Here is a 23701-nt window from a genome sequence, read left to right on the forward strand (position 1 = left end):
CTACTGATAACACATCCTAACATTGCTTTGTCTTGAGTTTATCTTTGAAACTTATAGGCACACAGATTAAACCTGTGTTGTTGATTTTGGAAAACACTACTGAGGCTGCCTTGCTTCCCTTCAGAAAATCTACATTTTAACTAACTTACATGACATTCTATGTTATGTTGACTTTATCACATGAAAGTTTATAGTGCATTTCATCAATTAATAAATAAATGTGAAAATCGTAATTTTCAACACAAATAATAGTCTCGCTACCTTAATGCATGACTTGCACTGTTTACTCACCAAAAGTAATAACTACCCAGAGGCACTATAATACTTGAATCCATACTTTACACACACAACTGATCAATGATTCATCGTTGATTTACTGACAAACCAACTAACAACTGGCAACATACATACCTGGTGAACAAGCAATCTGTGAATAATCCATGCTATATTATTTTTACACATAAACGGCAATGATGCCTGATCAAGCAGTGGTTGACATCTCACTCTTAATTCATCAGGTATAACTTTAGTTGGCATGTCAGCCTCATCAATCATCTAATAAGGGTAACAACAAGATATTTTTTCATAATAATATCAATATAAACTTTTCACAAAAACTAGCAAACTGTCGGCTGAGATAGCTCCGCTGTTATCAATGAACATTTCAATTTAAGAACTGAAGATATCATTAGAAAATGAACAATATGTATAGTAAAGCAGTCTGACTTGCTGTTTTCAACAAAAATTCGAAAAATATAACTTTTTATCAAAACCAGATAACTGAAGAACGATATATCTTCACAAAATGAACAAATCTGAGAGAGGTCTACCTGAGGTACTGTAAAGGGGGTAATTATTCACTGGGTTTTAATTTAGCTTATTTCGCTGACTGGAAAAATGCGCTAAATTAAAACACAGTGAATATGTAAAATTTAGCATAGGACACATTATCTAAATGACGAAACCGTGAATTTAAAACCCACTGAATATGCCTGAAATGGTAAATCAGTGAAATTTAAACCCAGTGAAAATTAGTCATTTTACAGTACCTATATATATATATTATCAAAACAATCAGACTTGCGGTTTTTAACAAGTAGATGAAAATATCAGTTTTTACCAAAAATAACAAAAATATTCACCAAAAATTGAGAATTTAAGATTTTTACATGAATAAATCTGAGAGAGAACCACCCAAGGAACCTTCCTAGAAATTTTCACAGCTATACATTTTGTTTTTAAGAAGAAGTTGAAAATGTAAAGTTGATGACGCCGCCGCCGCCGCCAACCGGCAATCAGTAATACTACAAGCTCCGCTCAACTTCGTTCAGAGCGAAGCTGAAAAAAGGAATTCATCTTGTTTTACAAAAAAGAATAAGTTGCATACCGCAATTATGATTTCACGAACATCCAAGTCTGGAACATCATCGATGCATATATTTGTACCACAATCACCATTAATCATATAGCTAGTTATCGCTGGTGATATACCATATACAATGGGCAAACCATTTAAAATTCCATGGCCAATCATCCTGCCAGTGACTTTCATAATTTCATTCTCAAGAACTGCTGAGTTAGTCGTTGGAACCAGATGGTTGTCCTGACCATCAAAAAGGCGTGTTTTACTAACACCTAAAAGAGAATGAAATCACCATAAAGATAGTGATATTATTGCACACACAAAACAGCTCTGGAATTTGACAACACCCATGGAAAAACTCCATACCAAATTCTGCAAGTTTTTATTGAATGTGAACAGCAGAGCCTCAAACTTGCCATGTTTAATTGAATTAGGGAGGTACCCTCTTACAATACAGGGTATAAAACAATTGATCAAATATTGGATGAGGGTTCAAGAAATGCCTGAAAATACATTAGTATATGAAGCACACAAGCTAGATATAAAGATGCATGACTCTGGCACTCAAAACTGGGTATCTGGTGTGAAAAGTAATATCTGGAAAGATGGAGAAATTAAATACAGAAATAATGTTATTGAAAACATTACAGAAAAACTTAAAATGCAATTCCAGAAAAAAAGTAAAGAATGCATGTTTGATGATGATAAGGGCGTGCATCACAAAAACAAATTGAGAACATACAGAGAAATAAAAACTGATTTTTCTTTTGAGAAATGCCTCCAAATAATTAAACATCCACTATATCGTGCTGCAATGACTAAATTTAGAATAAGTGCCCACCGTTTACAGATTGAATCAGGCAGATACAAAAACATCTCCATCTCTGATAGAATATGTCCTGTCTGTGATCTTGGAGAAATTGAAGATGAGAAACATTTTCTTTTCACGTGCCAGCTATATGATAAAGAAAGAACCAGCCTTTTTACTAAACATAAAATGTATGGAGAGACATTAATAAACATATTGAATAATAAAAACGATCACATAATTAAAGACGTTTCAAAACACATTTATACTTGCTTTATGCTTAGAGAGCAGAAAATCAAAAAATAACTTCAGTACCAGCTGCCTCAAAAACACACAAATTTAAATTTATTTACATTATGCATTGTATTACAATTATTCATTTACTATTTCTTATTTTGAGATATGTATTTACTTAATTTATTTACAGTATTATTAGTATTTCCTTTTATTTGTTTTTTTCTTTCTTTTTTATTACATGTATCTGACTTTATTGTATTTCATGTCAAGATCTCAAATGGGATACGATAGCAATAGAGATTTACTTACTTACACTTACAGACATTGTGCTATGTTACAACAAGTACTTTTAGAAACACCATAAACTAATTGCAGATTAATCTACATATTACAACATGTACATGTACAACTGTCAATCTATAATCTCAAAGAAAGCTTTAAAAAGGCTTTTCAGAAAACTTCATAAAAATATCTGGCCATGTAAACACTATGTCTAATTTTTTGGGGATTCTGAGACATGTAGAAGTAGGTCAAAGTTCAATCCCAATTTTGAGAAAAATTGGTACCATAGTGTCCCCCTTCCAGCAAGAATCAGAGTCACAAATCTTAGATTAAAATCAGCTTTTTGCTATCTTTGTTGAAATGTTGAATTAATTTTTTCACTTTATCTATCAGTCAGGTCCTCAGTACCAAATTGACCAGTTGTATCGGTATCGTATGTTGTATGCTAGTGCATTGTGAGTTTCTTATAAAGACCCAGTCTCAAAATTTACCCAAACAAGCCTTAAAAATTAATTAAAACATTTGAAAAGAATATCTAATTGAGTATGGAATTGAACCAAAACCTTTTCCAATATAAATAATGGCCAAAGCATTTTCAAGATTTTGTATTTGTATTGCAATTACGAACTTTGTTTGTACCTGTCTGTAAATTACTTAGAATTAACTTTCTGTTCCCTTCACGTATCATTAATTATGCAGTGTGCCTATACTGTGGAACTAACCTGTCAATAAATCAGGCAAATGAAACCCATGTGATAATCGATCACTCAGAATGTCAAACAATTCTCTCAAAGGGCCAAGTCCAACTCCCAATTCACCTATTAAAAACATTGATATAAGACAACAAATGTAGTGAATATCAAATACAAATGAAATGAAATGAAAACAATCAACACAATTTGCAATACCTTTTGAAACTGAAATATAGTAAAAAGTGCATGGGATATCTTAACCTACGGTACCTACAAACCGAACCTTCAATGGGGATGACATATTTATGGATCCTTTATATAGGCTTATTAGGTTTATATCAATATCCTCATCATCTCTTTCAATCAAAAATTTGGTTGATTTAGCTTTGTCATCTTTCTGAATTCGCCTGTAAAATGATAATGCCTGTATTGGGTCATCTGAAATAAATAAAATAATGTACCAATACTGTTAAATGTCACTGTACAGTGGCATAGTGCTAGTATATTTGCAGGAACATATTATGTGTAATAACACTATGCTGGGCAATTCATAAGAGAGTGTTTTCATTTTTGTTTTGTGTACATTGATCACATATTCTAGAATTAACTGCAATCTGTTTATGTCTGTTTCAATTTTAAAACAATGATTACTAACTCTGGTTAAAGTCATATGGAGTTGAACATCAGTGATATCAAGAAGGTATTTTTTTTCTTTGTATTATGTACACCAGTTAGTTTAGATCTTTGTTGACTCTAATGTACTGCATTCAATCTATCAAAACTTAGATAGTGACCATTACAATGTGTGTTACACTAACATGGCCATCAACAAGGCTGATACAATATTTTGAGATAAATATTGGAAATTAGATTTTAAAGAAAGCTCAAATATGTTATAAATGTATTGGAAATAAATGTATTACTAGTATCATGATATTGACATTTCTGCTTGCTCTAAATTTGACATGTTCACTTATCCTCCCTACCGAGTTTTGAGCTATCAATTCATTGCAAATTATTTTTAGAATGTTTAGATAACCCACTAATGAAGAAAGGCAGACAAGACAGTTACTTATCACATACTTTCAATAAAATTCAATTACATTCAGGTTACATTCATGAGTACACTCATTGACACCAGAGGCACAATCCATGATATACATATGTGTATTCCAACCAGATGTTGCACTGTTACATTCATAAATCCCAACAGTTGAAAGGGTTTAGAGAAATCAACACCTAGTAATCAAACATGTTTCAACAAACAAATACTAGTATTGATGAATCATGCAAATAAAACACTGCATTTAATAGGTGTGTCAAAAAAAAACATACCTGCAAGTCTCATATTCACTGTCCCATAGTGATCAATATCATCATCACTATTATCTGAAACTACAATATCAGAAACTTCACCAGAGGCTACAAAATAGAAGTAAATGATACAACACCCACAAACAAAACTAAAGCATGTTGGCAGATGCAACTTCACTTGTTTAGATCGAAAGTACTTGACTCTCAACAGGAGTTTATAATCTTTCAAATTTACAGCAGACACAGCTAGGTTGCTAAATTCAAAATAAACATGGTCTATAGGCCTTCTCATGAATAAACATGGTCTATAGGCCTTCTCATGAATAAACATGGTCTATAGGCCTTCTCATGAATAAACATGGTCTATAGGCCTTCTCATGAATAAACATGGTCTATAGGCCTTCTCATGAATAAACATGGTCTATAGGCCTTCTCATGAATAAACATGTTGTTTGATTTATTATTTCCAAACTGACCAGAGAGAAAATACAACCTAAGTTATAACCTAACAATATGTTGTTTGCCAGGTTACGGTATCCTGAATTTTTTTTATGGGTTATCCACTTACTTGTCACATCTAACAAGAAATTTGCCACTCTGTCCATGTCTCCCCGTTGATCCTCAAGTAATTTCCTGATCTTCATTATTGGCATATCCGGAAATGCACTATTTAATGTCAACAATTTTTCCTAAGATAGAAGAGAGAAAGAAGAGATGGATATTTACCTTCTGACTTCCAGTTATCAAGCAAATAATATACTAGTAGCCAGTAACAACCACTGGCTTTATCCAAAATTGACTCACAAACTACAGCTTTAAAACAGGCTTAATTTCTAATTTTTCTTAGCAGAAATGAACACACATTGTATCACAATATATGCTACGTTCACATAACAGCATTTATCGAGCCAGCAAAAATGGCCGTGTGAACATAGCAATAAAGAGCTATGTGATTATTGGTTAGTCAAGCCCAACAATAGTTCTTCTAAAAGTTGTAGACAGCTGGCTCTCATGTGATAATTGTAAGTGGACAAGGAAGCAATTTCTATCGCCAAGGCTACTAAAATGGACAACATGATCAGACACTTAGTTTTATACATGCATACTTTCATGTATTAGTTTTTATATGTACTTAAATACTGGCTAACAATAAATAAATTATGTACTATATCAATATAGTATAGATAAATACCTGCGATATAAATGGATCAGGCATATCAGAAGTACCAGGTATGGCAGTTGTACCAGGTATAGCAGATGTACCAGGTGGAGCAGATGTACCAGGTATGGCAGATGTACCAGGTATGGCAGTTGTACCAGGTATGGCAGATGTACCAGGTATAGCAGATGTACCAGGTGGAGCAGATGTACCAGGTATGGCAGATGTACCAGGTATGGCAGATGTACAAGGTATGGCAGATGTACCAGGTATGGCAGATGTACCAGGTAAGGCAGATGTAACAGGTATGACAGATGTACCAAACATGGCAGATGTACCAGGTATGACAGATGTACCAGTTAGAGCAGATGTACCAGGTATGGCAGATAGGGCAGATGTACCAGATAGAGCAGATGTACCAGGTAGAGCAGATGTACCAGTTAGAGCATATGTACCAGGTATGGCAGATGTACAAGTTAGAGCAGATGTACCAGGTAGAGCAGATGTACCAAATAGAGCAGATGTACCAGGTAGAGCAGATGTACCAGGTATGGCAGATGTACCAGGTAGAGCAGATGTACCAGGTATGACAGGTATAGCAGATGCACCAGGTACAGTAGGTGTACCAGGCATAGCAGATGGACCAGGAATGACAGATGGACCAGGGATGGCAGAAACACAAGGGATAACAGATGTACCAGAAGTATCAGTATGTGGACCAGCTAGAGGTATAAGAGACGAACCAGGAGTAGTAGAAGAACCAGATGTAGATGGGTCGATAGTAGATGTTTTAGACTGACTATCTGGCTTCTACCGGTACAAACATAAATATGTATGATGAAATCCAATAAACATGAACAAAAGTAATTAGTGACTTTAGAATTCTTACATCTTAGATGCTATTAACTTATAATAGCATACATATTAATTAACTATGTCAAACCAATATAACACACTAACCACTATCTCATTTATCTGCTCGTTATTCATCTTTTTGTCAGGTTGTTCTTCCTCATCACTGTTTATCTGAAAAAACACATGCACAGAAAAATCAGTGGCAATACAAATTGTCATTATGACATTGTATTTGTTATTGTAATTGGTACATAACAATTTACACTGCATGAAATTAATCTATACAGAGATATATTATAAAAACTACTGGTATATTTCCTTACACTGAAAACCCTGAAATCCTTCTTTAGTTGCACATACACACTGCCAGTGGGATATACTTTGGTGATACCTTTATCATCTAGCTTTGGGTGTCCATCAATAGTATGTATTTTGTGGTTAATTACACGTGTGAAGGAAAAATCAGAGGAAACAACACAAGAAAAATCTGTAAATGAATTACATTTCAACCTCAGTTGCTCAACTATTTCCTCCCTGATTTCAGATTCACTAAAATCATGTTTAAACACCACATTCCATCAAATAATATTTTGTCTTTGGTCACTTTTCTATCATAGTCATCATCATCATCTGTGTCTACTGGACATGCTAATGCTATGAGACGCTTCTGCTCTTCTTTCACAGATGCAAACTTTTTGGGGGCTGAGATGATTTTGTCTCTGCCTTTACGGAAGCCTTTCTTTCTTTTTACACCACTTTAATTTATCAATGGCTTTATTGGCCATCAAACCTGCTTCTGTTGCACGGCATGACACAGACTCTCGTCTTCTAAATATATTTGGAACTTCTCTTTCAATTTCTCCTTCTTCTTCATTTTCTAGATAAAAATTATCAAAGTTGTCAGAGAAGAATACATAATTCAGACCAGTTTCAATGTAAACAGTCCTTGCACAGTTGATTGACAAGAATGAAGATCACCCACCTACAAAAGCTCTACACCTTTCAATAATTTTTAATCTTTTTCCGATGGTAACCCCAATCTTTAACCAGTCGTCGGCTGTCAATGAAGACACCATTTCTGGGGTTATCTGTAAATAAAATTTTGTATTAAACGTAATGTATTGCAATATAACTGCATCAAACATCTCAGCATCCTAAGTAGTACTCTTTATTTCTAGTTTTGTGAACTAGCTGAAAATTAAAGTAGAGCATGACTGAATGATGTTTGTGACTTTATTTCATATATATTATTATATTTATTTCGAATATAAAATTTTTATGATGAATTTTTGACTCCCTTCAAATGGATGCAAGTCCTGAAATCTTCCTTCCGAAAGAAAGTTGGCAAACTTTTGAGAAATGCAAGAAGTATTTATATGTTTTTGCATGTGTTACTGGTTAAAATCAACCATTCCAGCCTTGTCAGTGGATAAAATTGCAAAATTTGAACATGTCATCAACTGTTTTTTAGGCACGTCTGATGGCACCACAGTGTGCACGTTGATTATTGATCAAGCATTGTTTTAATATGCTAAATACTATCCCAATATTTAAACATGATTTGACTATGCTTTTCATTGTTTGACAGTCACTAAAAACATGACAGGGACTATGCCATTGACAATGACTTGTTGTATTTATGTATCTGTGTGAGGTAAATAAATATAGTTGAACAATAATATTGTTTATTGAAATACTGGTATTGAAATACCCCAAAAGTCATGATTACTCAACAAATCTGTAGAAGTTTATTTGGAGGGAAGGGGTTAAATCACCATGGAAAATCAAACCACTCATCAATTACAATGAGCGAGTTAACTGCACCTCATTTTGATTTTGAATATGATTGCTACCATTCATTCAGATTTATAAAAATGTATATTAATGAGGCATTTATAACATCGCCAGCTTTATGACATTGACTGTTGACACCCCTTGTTTGATAATGTAAATTGAAAACAAGTCTAAATCTACAGAAAAAACGTGCCCATGTCACGTCGTTAATACTTTTAAATTAAAGAAATTATTTGTTTTTGGTGAGTTAAGATCTGGTAAAAATAATAATAATAATAATAATAACTTTATTACACTACTATGCCATCAGAGGGCGCAGTATGGTAAATAAAATACAAATCATAAGAAAAAATACAGTAGCTAGACTATAAGATAAAATTAAAAATAAAAGATGTTAAAAGCTTAATAGGAAAAACAAATTAAGGATAGTTACAGGATTCTCCCAATGTAAAGGTGATAGCTATCATATACCTGATTTCTGTTTTGCCTTATTTAGAAACTTTGCCAGGGGTATGAAGCACGTCATTATTTTAATGAAATTATCTGTTTTATTTAGTTTATTTTTAATTCCTATTTCCTGAAACAGCTCCCCTCTTTCTTTATTGAGAAATTCACAATCTAGGATAAAATGTTGTTCGTCCTCAACTGAATTTGTATTACATTTTTTACAAAATCGCTCATCCGCAGGAATTGTTGGTCGTTGTTGTCTGCCTCTTTCAATTTCTAAATTATGATCACTAAGCCTAAATTTACTCACAATTCTCCGAAGGCTGAAGTTTGTTATTTCGGTCAGGTAAGTTTCTATTTTCAAAAACGATTTAAACAATTTATATGTTCTCATTTTATTGCCATGTTTACCATTTTTAAGATTTTGATTATAATTCTACTCTCATCGGAATCGCCGTGACTAAAATTGGCATTATACACGTCTGCTTCAAAATCACAGAAAGCACAGTCACTTGTTTCTTATAACAAGTCTTTTATTAACAATCGGACTATAGTCTATTTTTATGCGTAGTAGGGGCGGTACGGACCTCAGATTGTTAATAAAAGACTTGTTATAGGCATGGAGCTTTCTAGCTGTGGAATCATAGCCCTATGTTGCCGACCGCATTATTTACGTGACTGACTCTGACCGGCTCATGTTCGACGTACAACAACAAAATTAAAAAGAAGACGTCCAAATGAAATTGTTAGGGCGAAATTCGATTGTAGGTCGCACCAAAGAGCTACGGAACCGCAGCTAGGAGCTTTCTAGCTCTATGTTATAGGTAACAAGTGACTGTAACAGAAACAACGTACATCTTGTCCCGATGTCCGGACATTTCTTCTGTACGCAGTTCTTTCGCTCGTGACCAAAACGAAATTACGCCTGATACGTAAAGTATAACTAGTAAAAAAATCGACATTCCCTTACCTCTTCCTTAATAAAATGGGATAGAAGGGATTCCATCCCAAGTTCTTTCAAAATCGGCTCCATTCAGAAACGCGCGCTGCAAACAATGGCCTAGATTTACAAATATTATTTCTGGGTTAAAGATTGAGACACCTTAACTTTGTGTGCAATAATTAGCTCCCTAGAAAATTTCTATCGCTATCGAATTTTTGTTAGCGCTATCGATTTTTGTTAGCGCTCTCGATTTTGTCAGCACTATCGAATCCAAGTTTAGCTGGCGCTATATTATTAACGTTACCAATGGAACTTAGCATGTTCGATAATTTTAACTCATACCAATGAAAATTTAGCGTGCACCAATGAAAATTTAGCGTTGTCGAATATAAATTCAGCATACCCAAATGAGTTTTATCGTGCACGAAATAAAAATAGCGTCCTCGATTTAATCTAGCCATTTTTGAAACACTTGGACGACCATAATTGTGCAAGATTATACAAATAAATGAATACATAATATTTGGATTTATAAAACATTTGTATTGTGAACGTACATGCAGAAAAATGCAATTAATGTCGTTGTCAAGGAAGTGTTTTTGCTATGGAACAGAAAACACTACTTGAAAACCCACTTCACATTAGTAGACAAGTTTATTAGGATTTCACGGACATGTTTTCTTTGTTAGCAACACACCTACAATGGTATCGAGGAAGAAAAACAGACCGTGTATAAAAATACTCGTCTTAAAGTCATAAACAATATTCAACTTCACATAAACATTGATTTTATGACAGTGAATTTCCCATGTATACATCTCCCAAAAACATATGGATTTCATTTTGTAGCAGAGAGTTGTAAAAGTGAAAAGTTCGCTACATCTTTCAAGCGTAAAATAATTGTAACTGGTCACTAGTAGCATAGTGATGGTCGCACCAGACTCATGATCGGTAGACTAAAGTTCAATGGGAAGGGCAATTCCACTGGTCAATATTCATTCAATAACGAATACGACTTTGGGGGAATCTTGGTTAAGATCTGCAAGTGCTTGTGTTCGACCGAGCCTGGTTGACGCCGTGATAGATGATGATGGCCACACAGCCCTGTCATGTAGTCCCAAACATGAACATGACTACGTGTCAGCACTAGTACTTGCATTTGCACATACAAAAAAAAAGTCAGGAGAAAACAACAATGACACTCAATGTACTGAACTGTCGCCTGGCACAAACAAAAAAAATTGTAACCGTCCTCTCGCGTTGGTACATGTATAGAGAACTACGTCATTCATTAAACAAATTGCAATATAACATTTTTACCCGTTATATTCAATGATAACGCAACGCACATGCTAAGTGTTATGCGCAGTACTTTAGTGCATAAATTGAGTCGATCAAGGTGACACACAAACCAAAACAAGTTTCACTACGATATCATGTGTCACCAAATTACCTCCATAGTTTCACATAATACCGTATGATGAGGCAGATGCGGGAAGCCCGGTTTATATCAGCCAATTATATTACCCATAATGCACCAGTTGAGCTAATTATTAGGAAGAGGTATCGACATCACTAGGTGGCGCTGTAACTGAGTAGAATCCATTAAATCACACACAACAACTTCTACAGTAGACAAAGTGCCGGTTATCTACACTGATACCCAATTCACGAATAAAATGGCTTGCGTGCATAGGCCATCATATTGGTTCCAGCAACATCACAAATTACAAAAAGCTCGCCTTTCATATTCGCAGCACGGTCGAAAATAATGGTATTTCTGAATTCATTATTGTGTTTCAAAATGGACATATATTGGATATTATAATGTTTGGCAAATATGTTATGTTCCACCCAGATGATTTAAAAATGCATTTTGCGCCCTCATCTCTGAAAGAGCTTGGTACATAGTCGTGTGCGATCAGCTTGTCAATAAATAAATCAATAAATAAATAAATAAATAAATAAATAAATAAATAAATAAATAAATAAATAAATAAATAAATAAATAAATAAATAAATAAATAAATAAATAAATAAATAAATAAATGAATGAATGAATGAATGAATGAATGAATGGAATGAATGAATGAATGAATGAATAAATGAATAAATAAATAAATAAATAAATAAATAAATAAATAAATAAATAAATAAATAAATCACCAACACGTATACACGAACCAAGTAACCATAGCTTTATTACCAAGAATATTATATATCGTGCATTTATATATATTCATAAACACATACTCATTGATTCGACACACGTAATCAACCTCCGCCTGTGTATCCATTTAAGCACAATAGTGATTCGATATTGGAGAGTAATGATGGTATAAATATTTCATGACGAGTTTGTGTTTTGCTGATTAACTAATCAAGGAGGCATAGTAACCGTGTAGTGGACATTACAGACTTGAGTCCCAAAGGAATGTATTACAAGTGTAATTAAGAGTCGACTGTTAAAGTGGTCACCCCATCCTCTCAGTATTCACACCGTAGAAAGGTTTTAAAGCACTGAGAAGACTAATACTAATGCGGATACAATATCTTCATTGATGTGTTACGAACCGGCTTCTGAAAATAAGCAACGGATTGTCTGACATTCAGACTCAGCTTTGTGAATACCATATGCGCCGATCATTATTTTAAAACGGTGAATCAAATTGATTGCGACTCACTCTCATGTATCTATAGTGTTGTCTGTGGGAAATAAGACACGGTGAACCGCGTTTAGCAGTGTGGCTCAATAATACTCAATAAAACTGAGAAAAATCATCACCCGGATTCCATTTTTTTTTTTATTTCTTTCCAACTATGTACAGAACGCCCATCGTTTAGTATGTTGATGAATAATGCTTTAAACCACCCCTCGTTTTTGAAAGACAAAAAAATAATAATACATCACACGAGGGTTGAAAATTATAGTATAAAGCATAGTAGGCTATAGGGTTTAAGCAAACTGTGGTGCCACAATCAATAGACCATAATAAGTATCCAGTCAGACATCGTTAAGATTGAGGAGCACACCGCGTTCGAGTAATCCATAGTTGACAAGGGACTTATGCCGAGTTATGCCGTACTATGACAACCATATTGTTTGACGACTTGACAGGGCATATGTAAGATACGATAGTAACACACACTTTTTCATTTTGAAAATATTATTTAGAAATCGGTCATTTACTCAACATAGTTTTATTTTATTTGTGTCTCACCGTGAAACAAAAAAAAGAACATGGACGGAGTAAAACTGCTACCATGTTATTGTGACACGCTTCTTTTTTATGTAAATTTGTTATTTTTTGAAAGTATTATGATGGAAATGACAATCAAAGTTGACTTCTGTACTTGGTGAGGTGGGGGAAATCTGAAACAAATCCTGTCCCAACGTTGCCATGACAACAGCCAGAACTGATGTCATACTGTGTTAGAGTGTGTTCCCAACGTCACTATTGTATATATAATGCTGCAAAAAAATTTGAGCTGGAATCAATATGTCCATCATTACCATGACAACACCCAAACCCTGAACGTGTAACCTTGGTTTTGCACGAAGTAAATCATTGAGTAAACAATTCGAAAATATCTCATTCTGTTCTGCCTGAGTGTGTGTCATAAGTTGCCATTTTGTTTTGAGGCCAGTGATTATATGACTGAATATTTCATCACTTAGTTCGTCGAGCATTCAAATGTCTATAAGGCATCCAACTTTACCGTGTCTTGGAGCTCATTGAACGTTCAAGTCCATTATGTGATCAGATCAAGCAACCAAGTTCATAAAGTCATTTTCTGAAGTCGGTTCAAAGTAAGTATTGTCAAGTTTAGAAGAGAGTCGACCAGTATTTCGGCTTGTCTGTATTTCTGCACGTATTAACATTTTGTTCAAACTTGATAGGCTGGCCACACCTGCACTCTAGTTAGGTGGACAACAATGACAAAGATTTCCTGTCCCAGCGTTGCCAGGGCAACGACAAACAAAATGATTGTTTGTGGCCCTAGCGGATCGCTAATATGCCTACTGGTTTACTACTTGTTCTTCATTTAGTTCGGAAATTAAATTTTATAAAAACACGTTCCTTCAATACATCACCGTAAGGTATTTGATGCAACCGATGTCACAGCCGATATAAAACTACTGCCGTACTATGTATATCCATTCAACGCTTGGAGTCGTGTACTCACCGTGTGCTCTAATCACCAGGTAATCAGAAATGAATTTGTCAAAAACGGTTTTCAACATACGCGACATTACGACGTATTCCATATTCTACAGACATCAGACACAATTGTTATAATGACAATATGACAGATGGAAAATACGATCTTTGAAATGCACGATCATTCGTTATAATAGTATCTCGTGAACGTAATTCAAAGCAGCCTGAATATAGACTCTATTTCACCATGTTGTTCTATGATAATCCTGTGGTGTTGGCCGATGTGTGTGAAGCCGGTAATCCCAGCAATTCTATTCACGTTGTGTTCAGAGAATAACATAAACATAATGCAATAACTGTTAGTTGGCTCCCGGAAAAACGAGAACTATTAATTTTAGACATGCATTTTTATAAAAATGTAGAAATATACACACTGCATTAGGCAATGCAAATATCTAGATGAAGTAAGTATATGATAAATGTCTTCCTAAACATTGTTTCTAATTTCTGGTCATATGGGTTTCTATTTTTTTAAAGTCATTTGATTTTTCAATCCGATCCAATCATCAATAAGTAAACCTGATGACATCATGATGCAAATTAGCATATGTTAATGATGCCATTCATCAGCTCTAGAAGGTGTGGAGGCGTCTTATATAACTTTTTCCTTCATCTGATATTACACAGTAATCTTAAACTGCGTAATTTCCGCGTCATAATACACCATATGCAATCAAACGTGAAATTCAATGATAGTAGCATATAGTGCGTACATTACTATGCATGTCACGTAACAGAATTACCATAATGGGTCAATTACAGAATCTGGAGAAAAAAAAATATTATTAGTTTTTGTATATAACACACGAAGCTCAAAACCTCTCTGACTTCAAACAATGGTTTATTTCCTAAAGTTTTGAGCTTGGTGTGTTATATAAAACTAATTTGATCTCTCATATTTGACGAGCTCTATAGTGTCAGTGAATTTCACGGATCCGTCAACCCGACTTTTGATGGCACAGTGCAAGGAATTCAACTATTCTATCCTTTTCACTTTATTATTAGTTTTGGAAGAAGATAACACGGTGGCACTTTGTATCAGTTGAATTTAATGACTAAATATATCAATTTGTGCGGCGGAATCAACAGAAGTGACTTGCCTAAAACTGTATCGTTTTCAAGAGTTGAGGAGTGCAGGATACATTGGAGGATACATTGCATATAATGTGTGTAACAAAACATTACACTACCGATCATAAATGCTTACATATACAACATATATTCAAGTTATCGATGTACAGAATCTATTGAATATACATACAAATGGAAATACATACATTGAAAACTAAAAATTCAAACCTATTTTTTTCATAATGTTCTGTATATAGGCATTGTAGGGTTGGCAGCAGGAAAGCACAGACATTCCTAGACAAGACGTAACATAGATTGAAGCAAAAATAATAAATAACAACAATAGGAAAAATAATCCCAAAATGAATACGGCGCGTGAATATGATAACTGTCATAGTAACAACTGTCACAGAAATGGGCATTTCACCTCACAGATTACACTACTGAATGTAAACTACAGTTTGCTAATACATCTACCTGTGTCATCTGAGATATTTTATAATGTTAAGTCAATTTTATGTTTCTGTAATATAACGCTGCTCAACTACAAGTTATATTTTAATGTAATTCATATTCAGATCTTTATTTGTAACAAAATGCTGAGAAATAATTGATTCATTGACGGCAAACTAAATCACCGGGTGCCTCACAATGCATAATTACAAAGCAAAGTAATATTAGCGTAATTTGCATGTGGAATTTACCTTACGTTATAATTACTATAATTTTTTTCTACAATTTAATTATATACACGGCTTGTATCAACATAATTTGTCAAATTGTGTCAAGCAATATATATTATAAAATAGATTGGAAATGGTTGGAAAATTTTGATGGCTCATGGCAGTTTAAATTTGATGAATATCATTCGGTTTCAGCTATTGCATCATATGCAAATATTCACTGTGCATTGTTTTGGTTTTAATTGAATAAAAAATGGATCTGGACAGCAGTTTGCACATATAATATAAGCAATTCATGTTTAGTTGCCTTCAAGACATGTTAATGTCACCAAAAAAAAAATACAGTAGCGAGAAGAGGTGGTGATTTTCTTTATTATCGCACCGTGTCATCGATGGTGTCATCTAAACCATTCTACCTGCAGTAGAACCGTATATGTTAATTTAAAAAAAAAACATCATAATAAATAAATAAATAAATAAATACAATGCTGAGTTTATGTATCAAGTGAAAAACAATTGTGAACTATGGTTCAAATTCCAGATGTTCCATGATGTAATGTAATAGAATCAAGCTCCATTTGCCGAACTTAACGTGTCGAGAATTTAGAAAGCCTGCTAACTACTAGTATAGACAAAATTAGCGTAAGTCATCTCGATAAAAAGTCATGGACAAACAATCGGAACAAGTAGATATGTTTTTGTTTAGTGTAGTTTCCTGCCATCGAATCAATTTATCAGATTTTCTCGAGAATGTAGTTTTAATTGATGAAATTTAACAAATGAGTCAGACATCTACAAAAATAAGTGTTTGTTTAACCGCCACACAAAAATGATATGTCGATATTTATAAGGCTCGATATTCATTGTTATGTAAAATGGATTTCCATGGAATAGGTTTACAGATTTTCTTTATTAAAATCATTTATGGCTAAAAACATGTTAAAACTTAATAATAATAATAATTAATAATAATGTAACAATTATGACAGATTCAATATGAGTGAATTCATAGGACATAACTCAATGTGAATAGCCAGCAAATGATTATGAAAATACATGATATACAATGTTAGTATGAACACGGAATAAACGGTGTGTAACAATATTCGGAATATCTAGACCTTGGACACATATGATTGTAGACACTCGTTTCAACTCAACTTCTGAATCATGTACGCATGTAATCAATCACCAGACGTGTACACATAATACATTTCACAGTATGTAAAGTGTTTAATTGTCGCGAGTAGATGATTATTTGGCATTCATGAAGACAAATTTTCTAGACTGTCACTGACTCGTAAAATTCGTAAAACTTATTACTCTTATAGTAATAGAAATAATTTAAGACGCATTGTCACTATTACGGTCTCAATTTAACTATAAATAGGTCACTAATTCGTTGTGGTTCACGTAGGTCACGCAGCCCTTAAATGTACTGACAAGTGCTACATTAACTATCCCCTGGGACGTGTGACACGAATCACGAATATGAGTTAAGTGTTTTTCAGGTAATTAGCTTTTATATTTGGATTGTTTTGGAGTTTAGTATTTTGCCAAGGGATTAGATTTAATGACTAGAATTTTTCGTTAATGGCCACAGTGAAATATTGCGTAGATAACATCTTTTAAAAGTAATTGATGACACTTGTTCTTTATATATTTTCTTCATTCTTTCAGTCATTCATTTCTTCATTCATTTCTTCAGTCTTTCTTTTCTTCATTTCTTCATTTCTGCATTTCTTCATTCATTCATTCATTCATTCATTCATTCATTCATTCATTCATTCATTCATTCATTCATTCATTCATTCATTCATTCATTTATTTAACAAGTACTGCCACTTGTTGGTCAGCGCACTCTTTGAATAAAATAACATGGTGTTACCGGTTTCTTCCGACGATCCGTCAGTAAAGATTTGTATTTCCTTTTCAACATCTACAATTGTTATCTTTAATTAAGTCTTCTAAGTATCGCCTTGTGGCTATGTACTTTTCTAGGTCAGCTTCGCTAATTCAATGTGGATGCCTTAGCTGTACGACACCTGAAGACAGACCATATTACAATGTCTTTTCAAAAAAAGGAGCTGACATTAGAAATGTTATTTACCATATCATTTACATGTCTATTTATATCGTATTCACAACAATATTCCCTGGGAGCTGTAAAACAACATCGTACAAGTTTAATTTCTTCTGTCACCAAACTTGCGACTGGTTCGTGGTATGCGATGAACTTCCAATGCAAGCATACGTAAAGCTGTTTATTAAAAATACTAAAATCATTGTGTTGCTATGTTAATTCTATAAAATACGCTAATTAATTTGATATAATAAGCAAGTTGTCGATACTATCTATTGTTGTTATTGTACATGAACACTTATTTTTATTTATCTTATTATTTATTGAAACATTGCATACGTGTTATTTTAAACATCACTTTATGAACTACTTATAGTCTGGTGTTTTAGACTGCAAAAATCATGTGTGATCATTTTCTGAATTACTTGAAACAGATTTGGCGCAAGGTGTCTTATTAGTCTTTTCACTTATGCATTAACAAATCTTTCACACTGGCACTGGCACAACATTTATAGAATAGTGTTTTGCATGTGTGTTTGCGTTCTTGGTTTCAACACTGTTATCGCGAAAAATATATTCATTTCACATGCCCTTTATGTTTACCTGAAACTAAAACAACATTTCAACATATATTAAATCTTCAATTCACTATAATTCTCTTGTAGGACTCTACGCACCAATCTTTTCAGTCAACGGCGGAGTTTCGTACTTCACTGGATAACACGGTACTTCTCCCGTGTCTCGACTTTCTAGTGTACTTTCTGGAATGTGAGAGTAGATATAAGAGTATATACAATTACATACGCACACGCAACGTCACACGCAACGTAATATTACCGTAATTGGTATAGTACAGGTGTGATGGTTCAAATACCAAAATGGCAACAGTAATAGAAAGACTTCCCTGGCGGCGATGATAAAATACGAACACGGAGCCAACAGATGAGGTTTCAACTGGTACTGGTATTATTATACTCTGCAAACATCAAGTACAATAACGCGGTAAAACTCCACTACTCCAATAACTAGATACTTAAACTCCAATACAATTCAACGAGATCTCCGATCTGAACTCAGTGCTGAACAACTCCCCTATATATACCCACAGTGTCTATAAATAGACCATTACATCAGCATACATAATGAGTCTGGAACTTACTACCAATTTCTAGAATGTTCCATTACCTTCTATTGCCTCCTACAGTGTTCTATTACCTATTCAACCAGTTTCTAAACAAAATCTACAATATTCCACCCAGAAACAGTACGGTTCTAGAACATTCTCAGTGACACGGAAGTGGTACATAAGTCGTATGCGACATGCCTACCCTCTCAAGAGTATTATAACATATAATATTACATGACTAGCAACGACGTCAATAATACGAATACGATAACAATTTCAAATAAAACAATACAACATATCAAATCGAACTGAATAAAGCTCTGAATACATAAATTCGAAAATCACATACAGTAGAATATAATAAAATATGAAATACAGTCATAAACGAATAACATTCTACTATACTGTTCAAAAGTTTCTCAGTCCTTCAATCTACTCAGGTAGTCCGCTACCACATTGTCCCGTCCAGGAATATCCTCAACACGATAATTATATCCTTGCAGAGTCATCGTCCATCTCATCACTCTGTCATTTGCAAACTTGGCTTTATCCAGGTAAGACAATGGTTTATGATCCGTCTGCAAAATGAACTCCACACCAGCTAAATATAGGCGAAATTTATTCACGCCCCATACAATGTAGCTAAACATTCCCTTTCTACAGTTGAATATTTCTTTTCTGCATCAGATAACTTGCATACGCAACTGGATGAAGCTTCTCACCATGATTCTGCATAAGTACTGCTCCAATTCCTACCTGAGACGCGTCCGTCGGCAACACAAATGGTTTCTGTGGGTCTGGCAACTTCAAAATTGGTTTGCCCAATAAGTATTCCCGCAAAGTGTTATATGCTTTCTCCTGGGCCTCTCCCCATACAACTTTGTTGGGTTGTCCTTTCCTTAGTAGATCACTCAGGGGTGCTGCAATAGTTGCGAATAAGGGGATGTGGTCCCTGTAGTAATTGACCAGCCCAAAGAATGATCGGACACCTTTCTTGGTCGCTGGTCTTTGCGTTTCTCGAATTTTTTCCATGTTGTCGTGACTCGGACTCACCCAATTGTGTCCAATTTCATGACCCAGGAATTCTACTGATATTGCACCCAGAACACACTTGGATGGTCTAGCTGTTATGTCCGCTGCCCTTAGTCTTCGTAACAACTCAGATAATACTTGAACATGCTCATCCCAGCAGCTTGAATAAACTATCAGGTCATCTATATAGCTTCCAACCCCTCCATACCTGACAATAATTTCCTGATTCCCTGCACCAGAGTAGCTCCCGAATTCTTCATTCCAAATGGCATCCTTAAAAATTCATAAGTTCCATCGGGAGTAACAAATGCTGTCTTTGGTATATCTTCTTCAGCTACTGGTATCTGCCAATAACCCTTACTTAAATCAATTTTTGACAGGAACTTACTATTATGTAGCCTCTGAAATATGTCCCTGTTGTTACCATTGGCTCAGGGTCGGTTACAGTGACCTTATTTAATTTCCTATAGTCTACACATATGCGATTCGATCCATCTTTCTTCTTTACAATCACCACTGGTGACGCATAGGGTGATGTAGACTTCCTGATTACTCCCATTTTTAACATATCTTCAATATCTTGCCTAAGGTTCTCCCTTATTTCATATGGTAGTGAGTATGGCTTAGATCGTATTGGTGTATCATTTGTCAGGTCAATCTTATGACTGATTATCTTGGTCTTTCCTGGCAAGTCAGTAAACACCTTATCAAAAGTATTGACTAAACCCACCAGTTCTTTTCTCTGGTGTTCTGTCAGGTCTGTACCAATTTGAACATCTTTACCTGACTCCTTTGGTTTACAAGTTCCTAACTCTAGAAGATCATCTTCGTCTACAGCATTCTCTTCATCTGACTTCTACCCTCACTCGATACTCGTTTTCGCCTATTACCTGCTCCACCACATAAGGACCCTTCCACTGCATCAATAGCTTGTTGTTGTCAGTTGGCAGCAAAACTAACACCTTATCTCCTTCCTTAAGCACTCGCTTCTTCGTTTTACGATCATAGTAACACTTGTATCGGTTCTGTGCCTTCTGTAATTCCTCTCGAGCAATCTCTAAAGTCTGTTCTAACTGATCTCTCAACTCAAACACATACTGGTAACTATTAACTATCTCAGGAGTATCGCTCTCTTGGGTCCATAACTCTTTAAGGATCTTCATTGGGCCTCTAACCGTTCAGCCATATAACAGCTCAAATGGGGAAAAACCAGTTGACTCCTGTGGTACCTCCCTATATGCGAAGAGTAAAGCACTAATATACCGATGCCATTGCCTTGGTTGTTCATGGCACAACCGCTTTAACATCTTCTTCAAAGTACCATTAAACTTTTCCACTAGTCCATTACAAATGGGGTGATAGGGCGTAGACGTCAGTCTCTTAATGCTGAGCAATCTTGATACTTCTTGCATGCATTCTGACACAAATTGAGACCCCATGTCACTTAGTACTTCTTCTGGAACCCCCAATCGGCTATAAAAGTCAATCAACGCCTCGGCTACAGTCTCCGTATCTATATTTTTAAGTGGAACCGCCTCTGGATACCGTGTAGCATAGTCCGCCATAGTTAAGATGTATCGATGACCCCCGTCACTGGCTGGCGTAATTGGTCCAACCAAATCTATAGCCACATGTTTGAATGGCATATCAATTAAAGGCATCTTACCTAAAGAGGCCTTCACAACTGATCCCTTTGATACAGTCCTCTGGCACACATCACACGACCTACAAAAACTGGTAACATCTTGATGTAGCCAAGGCCAATAAAAGCTAGTCACAATCCGGTCTTCTGTCTTCTTTATCCCCATGTGTCCACCAAATATTGAATCATGGGCAATCTCCACAACACGAGTCCTCAACAGTTTCAGCACAACCACTTGACGTACCGTCTTGCCTCCTGGAACTGAACGATCCCGAAACACACGATATAGCAAGCCTCCATATACCTGGAACTCGGTTGTATGGTGCCCTCTCACTTCTGGTTCTCTCTTATTATAATATTTCTTCAACGATGTGTCTGCTTGCTGCATCTCGATTAATTTGTCTTTTGTTTCATGTGCTCCAGTCTTTACATCACACACTTTGAGCGGCTTCACCTTACCAGATTTCTTCACTTGCGCTCTGGTTGTTACTGCTCCACTCATATTCCACACTGGATCCGGGTCATCTGGTGGTCTTGCTCCGGGCACATTCCCAACAATTAACTCAAAGATTGGGTCCTGCACACATATTGCTTCAACCATGCCTCTCAAATATGGCGTATCAATTTCCACCATGGAGACTGGAACCCTTCTTACAGTACGATCAACCATCAATATATTACCCATCTTTTTTGTATACTGGTCATCTGGTACCAAGCTCTTCTTTACTATAATGCCATTACACCCAGTGTCTCTCAACATGGTCACAACTGTGTCACCAACCTTCCCTTGACCCACAGGCAAAGTCCTGTCCTCCACAACGCCACTCCGTTCCATACATGCACCATTCACAACCTTTAACTGCTCCCCCGATGCTAACAACAAATGGTCCTTCTCAATCGTTTTAGGCACATCACTGTTAATTTGAACAGCACAACTAGCACTGATATTAGACTCCTCTTTAACCACTGCAGCTGCACCAGTAGTAGTGCTGGGTTTGACACTCTTTCTTTCTTGACCCTTGTGTTGTCCACTACGGCAGAACTTAGCCACATGTCCTATGGCACCACACTGAAGGCACTGATCACCTTTGACATCAGTAACGCGGGATGGACATTGTGCTGCTCGATGACCAACACCCTGACATACATAACACCAGATACTACTACCCTGTCCCACATCAGTATTTCTAATGGCAGTCTTATTATCGTTACGCTTCACCTGGTCCTTCGTGGATAACTGTCGACCATGTGCCACTAGGTACTGCTTTGCTATTACTGCCAACTCATCTAAATCTTTGGGTGCTCTTTCTTTAAGATAAACTGCAAGATCTTTTGTACAGGCACCAATAAACTGCTCCTTTACCATCAAGTCGGTAACACCATCATATGTTGCTGCAGTGCCTGACAACTCAACCCATTTAGCAAAATAATTCTTAAGCCGCACAATTAACTGGTCAGGACTCTCGGAACTTTCAAGTATAATTTCACGGAATCGCTTCCTGTACCCATCATGATGAGAAGATGACTGCACTCGACAACAAAAGGGATTCAAATCGTCATTACCAGTGGGTAGCACTTTGTCCCCAACTGTGACAGTAGCCAATTGCAAGTCAATCACACAATCAAAATCTCTTAGTAAATCCATGCCTAGCACTCCAGCAGATCCATCTTTCATTCCTCATATAAGGGTGCAATTTTAACTTTGTTCTCAACTGTGACTTGCAGTGGCACACTTCCCTTTAAATGCATCACATAGCCATCAGCTTATATTAAAAACTGATCTGTATCAACAAGACATGGGCATTTGTCTTCTGGAATTTTGTAAAACTATTTATCAGAACTTACAGTATTAGTGCAATCTGTATCAACTAACAGTTGTTCAGTTACACCTGAAGGCCAACCTCAAGTATCATCATCTTGACTTTTTACCCTTTAACTAAGCCAGTC

At 35.4% G+C, this 23701-nt stretch overlaps 2 protein-coding genes across 2 annotated transcripts; both read right to left on the reverse strand.

The window, feature by feature from the left end:
* Positions 1–354: 354 nt before the first annotated feature.
* Positions 355–3556, reverse strand: LOC146740182 (uncharacterized). Its single transcript, XM_085501582.1, has 3 exons — positions 3413–3556; positions 1388–1635; positions 355–555 (listed from the first exon to the last, which is right to left on the reverse strand). The coding sequence occupies exons 1-3, from the start codon at positions 3519–3521 to the stop codon at positions 355–357; spliced, it is 558 nt and encodes a 185-aa protein (XP_085357708.1). The 5' UTR covers positions 3522–3556.
* Positions 3557–7414: 3858 nt separating this feature from the next.
* On the reverse strand, positions 7415–10015 carry LOC144344242 (uncharacterized). Its single transcript, XM_085501617.1, has 3 exons — positions 9922–10015; positions 7693–7798; positions 7415–7587 (listed from the first exon to the last, which is right to left on the reverse strand). The coding sequence occupies exons 1-3, from the start codon at positions 9982–9984 to the stop codon at positions 7436–7438; spliced, it is 321 nt and encodes a 106-aa protein (XP_085357743.1). The 5' UTR covers positions 9985–10015; the 3' UTR covers positions 7415–7435.
* Between the last annotated feature and the right edge of the window lie 13686 nt (positions 10016–23701).

This window comes from Saccoglossus kowalevskii, chromosome 7 (assembly GCF_978046115.1).
Source record: "Saccoglossus kowalevskii chromosome 7, keSacKowa6.1, whole genome shotgun sequence".
Lineage (NCBI taxonomy): Eukaryota > Metazoa > Hemichordata > Enteropneusta > Harrimaniidae > Saccoglossus > Saccoglossus kowalevskii.

Excerpts from the sequence above, each read along its gene's own strand:
- LOC146740182 (XM_085501582.1), bottom strand. The coding sequence starts at position 3,521 with ATGTTTTTAATAGGTGAATTGGGAGTTGGACTTGGCCCTTTGAGAGAA. Across the intron at positions 1,636-3,412 it reads TTTGCCTGATTTATTGACAG|GTGTTAGTAAAACACGCCTT; the intron begins GTTAGTTCCACA and ends ATTCTCTTTTAG. Across the intron at positions 556-1,387 it reads TTCGTGAAATCATAATTGCG|ATGATTGATGAGGCTGACAT; the intron begins GTATGCAACTTA and ends TACCCTTATTAG.
- LOC144344242 (XM_085501617.1), bottom strand. The coding sequence starts at position 9,984 with ATGGAGCCGATTTTGAAAGAACTTGGGATGGAATCCCTTCTATCCCAT. Across the intron at positions 7,799-9,921 it reads CCCATTTTATTAAGGAAGAG|ATAACCCCAGAAATGGTGTC; the intron begins GTAAGGGAATGT and ends TTTTATTTACAG. Across the intron at positions 7,588-7,692 it reads AAGGTGTAGAGCTTTTGTAG|AAAATGAAGAAGAAGGAGAA; the intron begins GTGGGTGATCTT and ends ATTTTTATCTAG.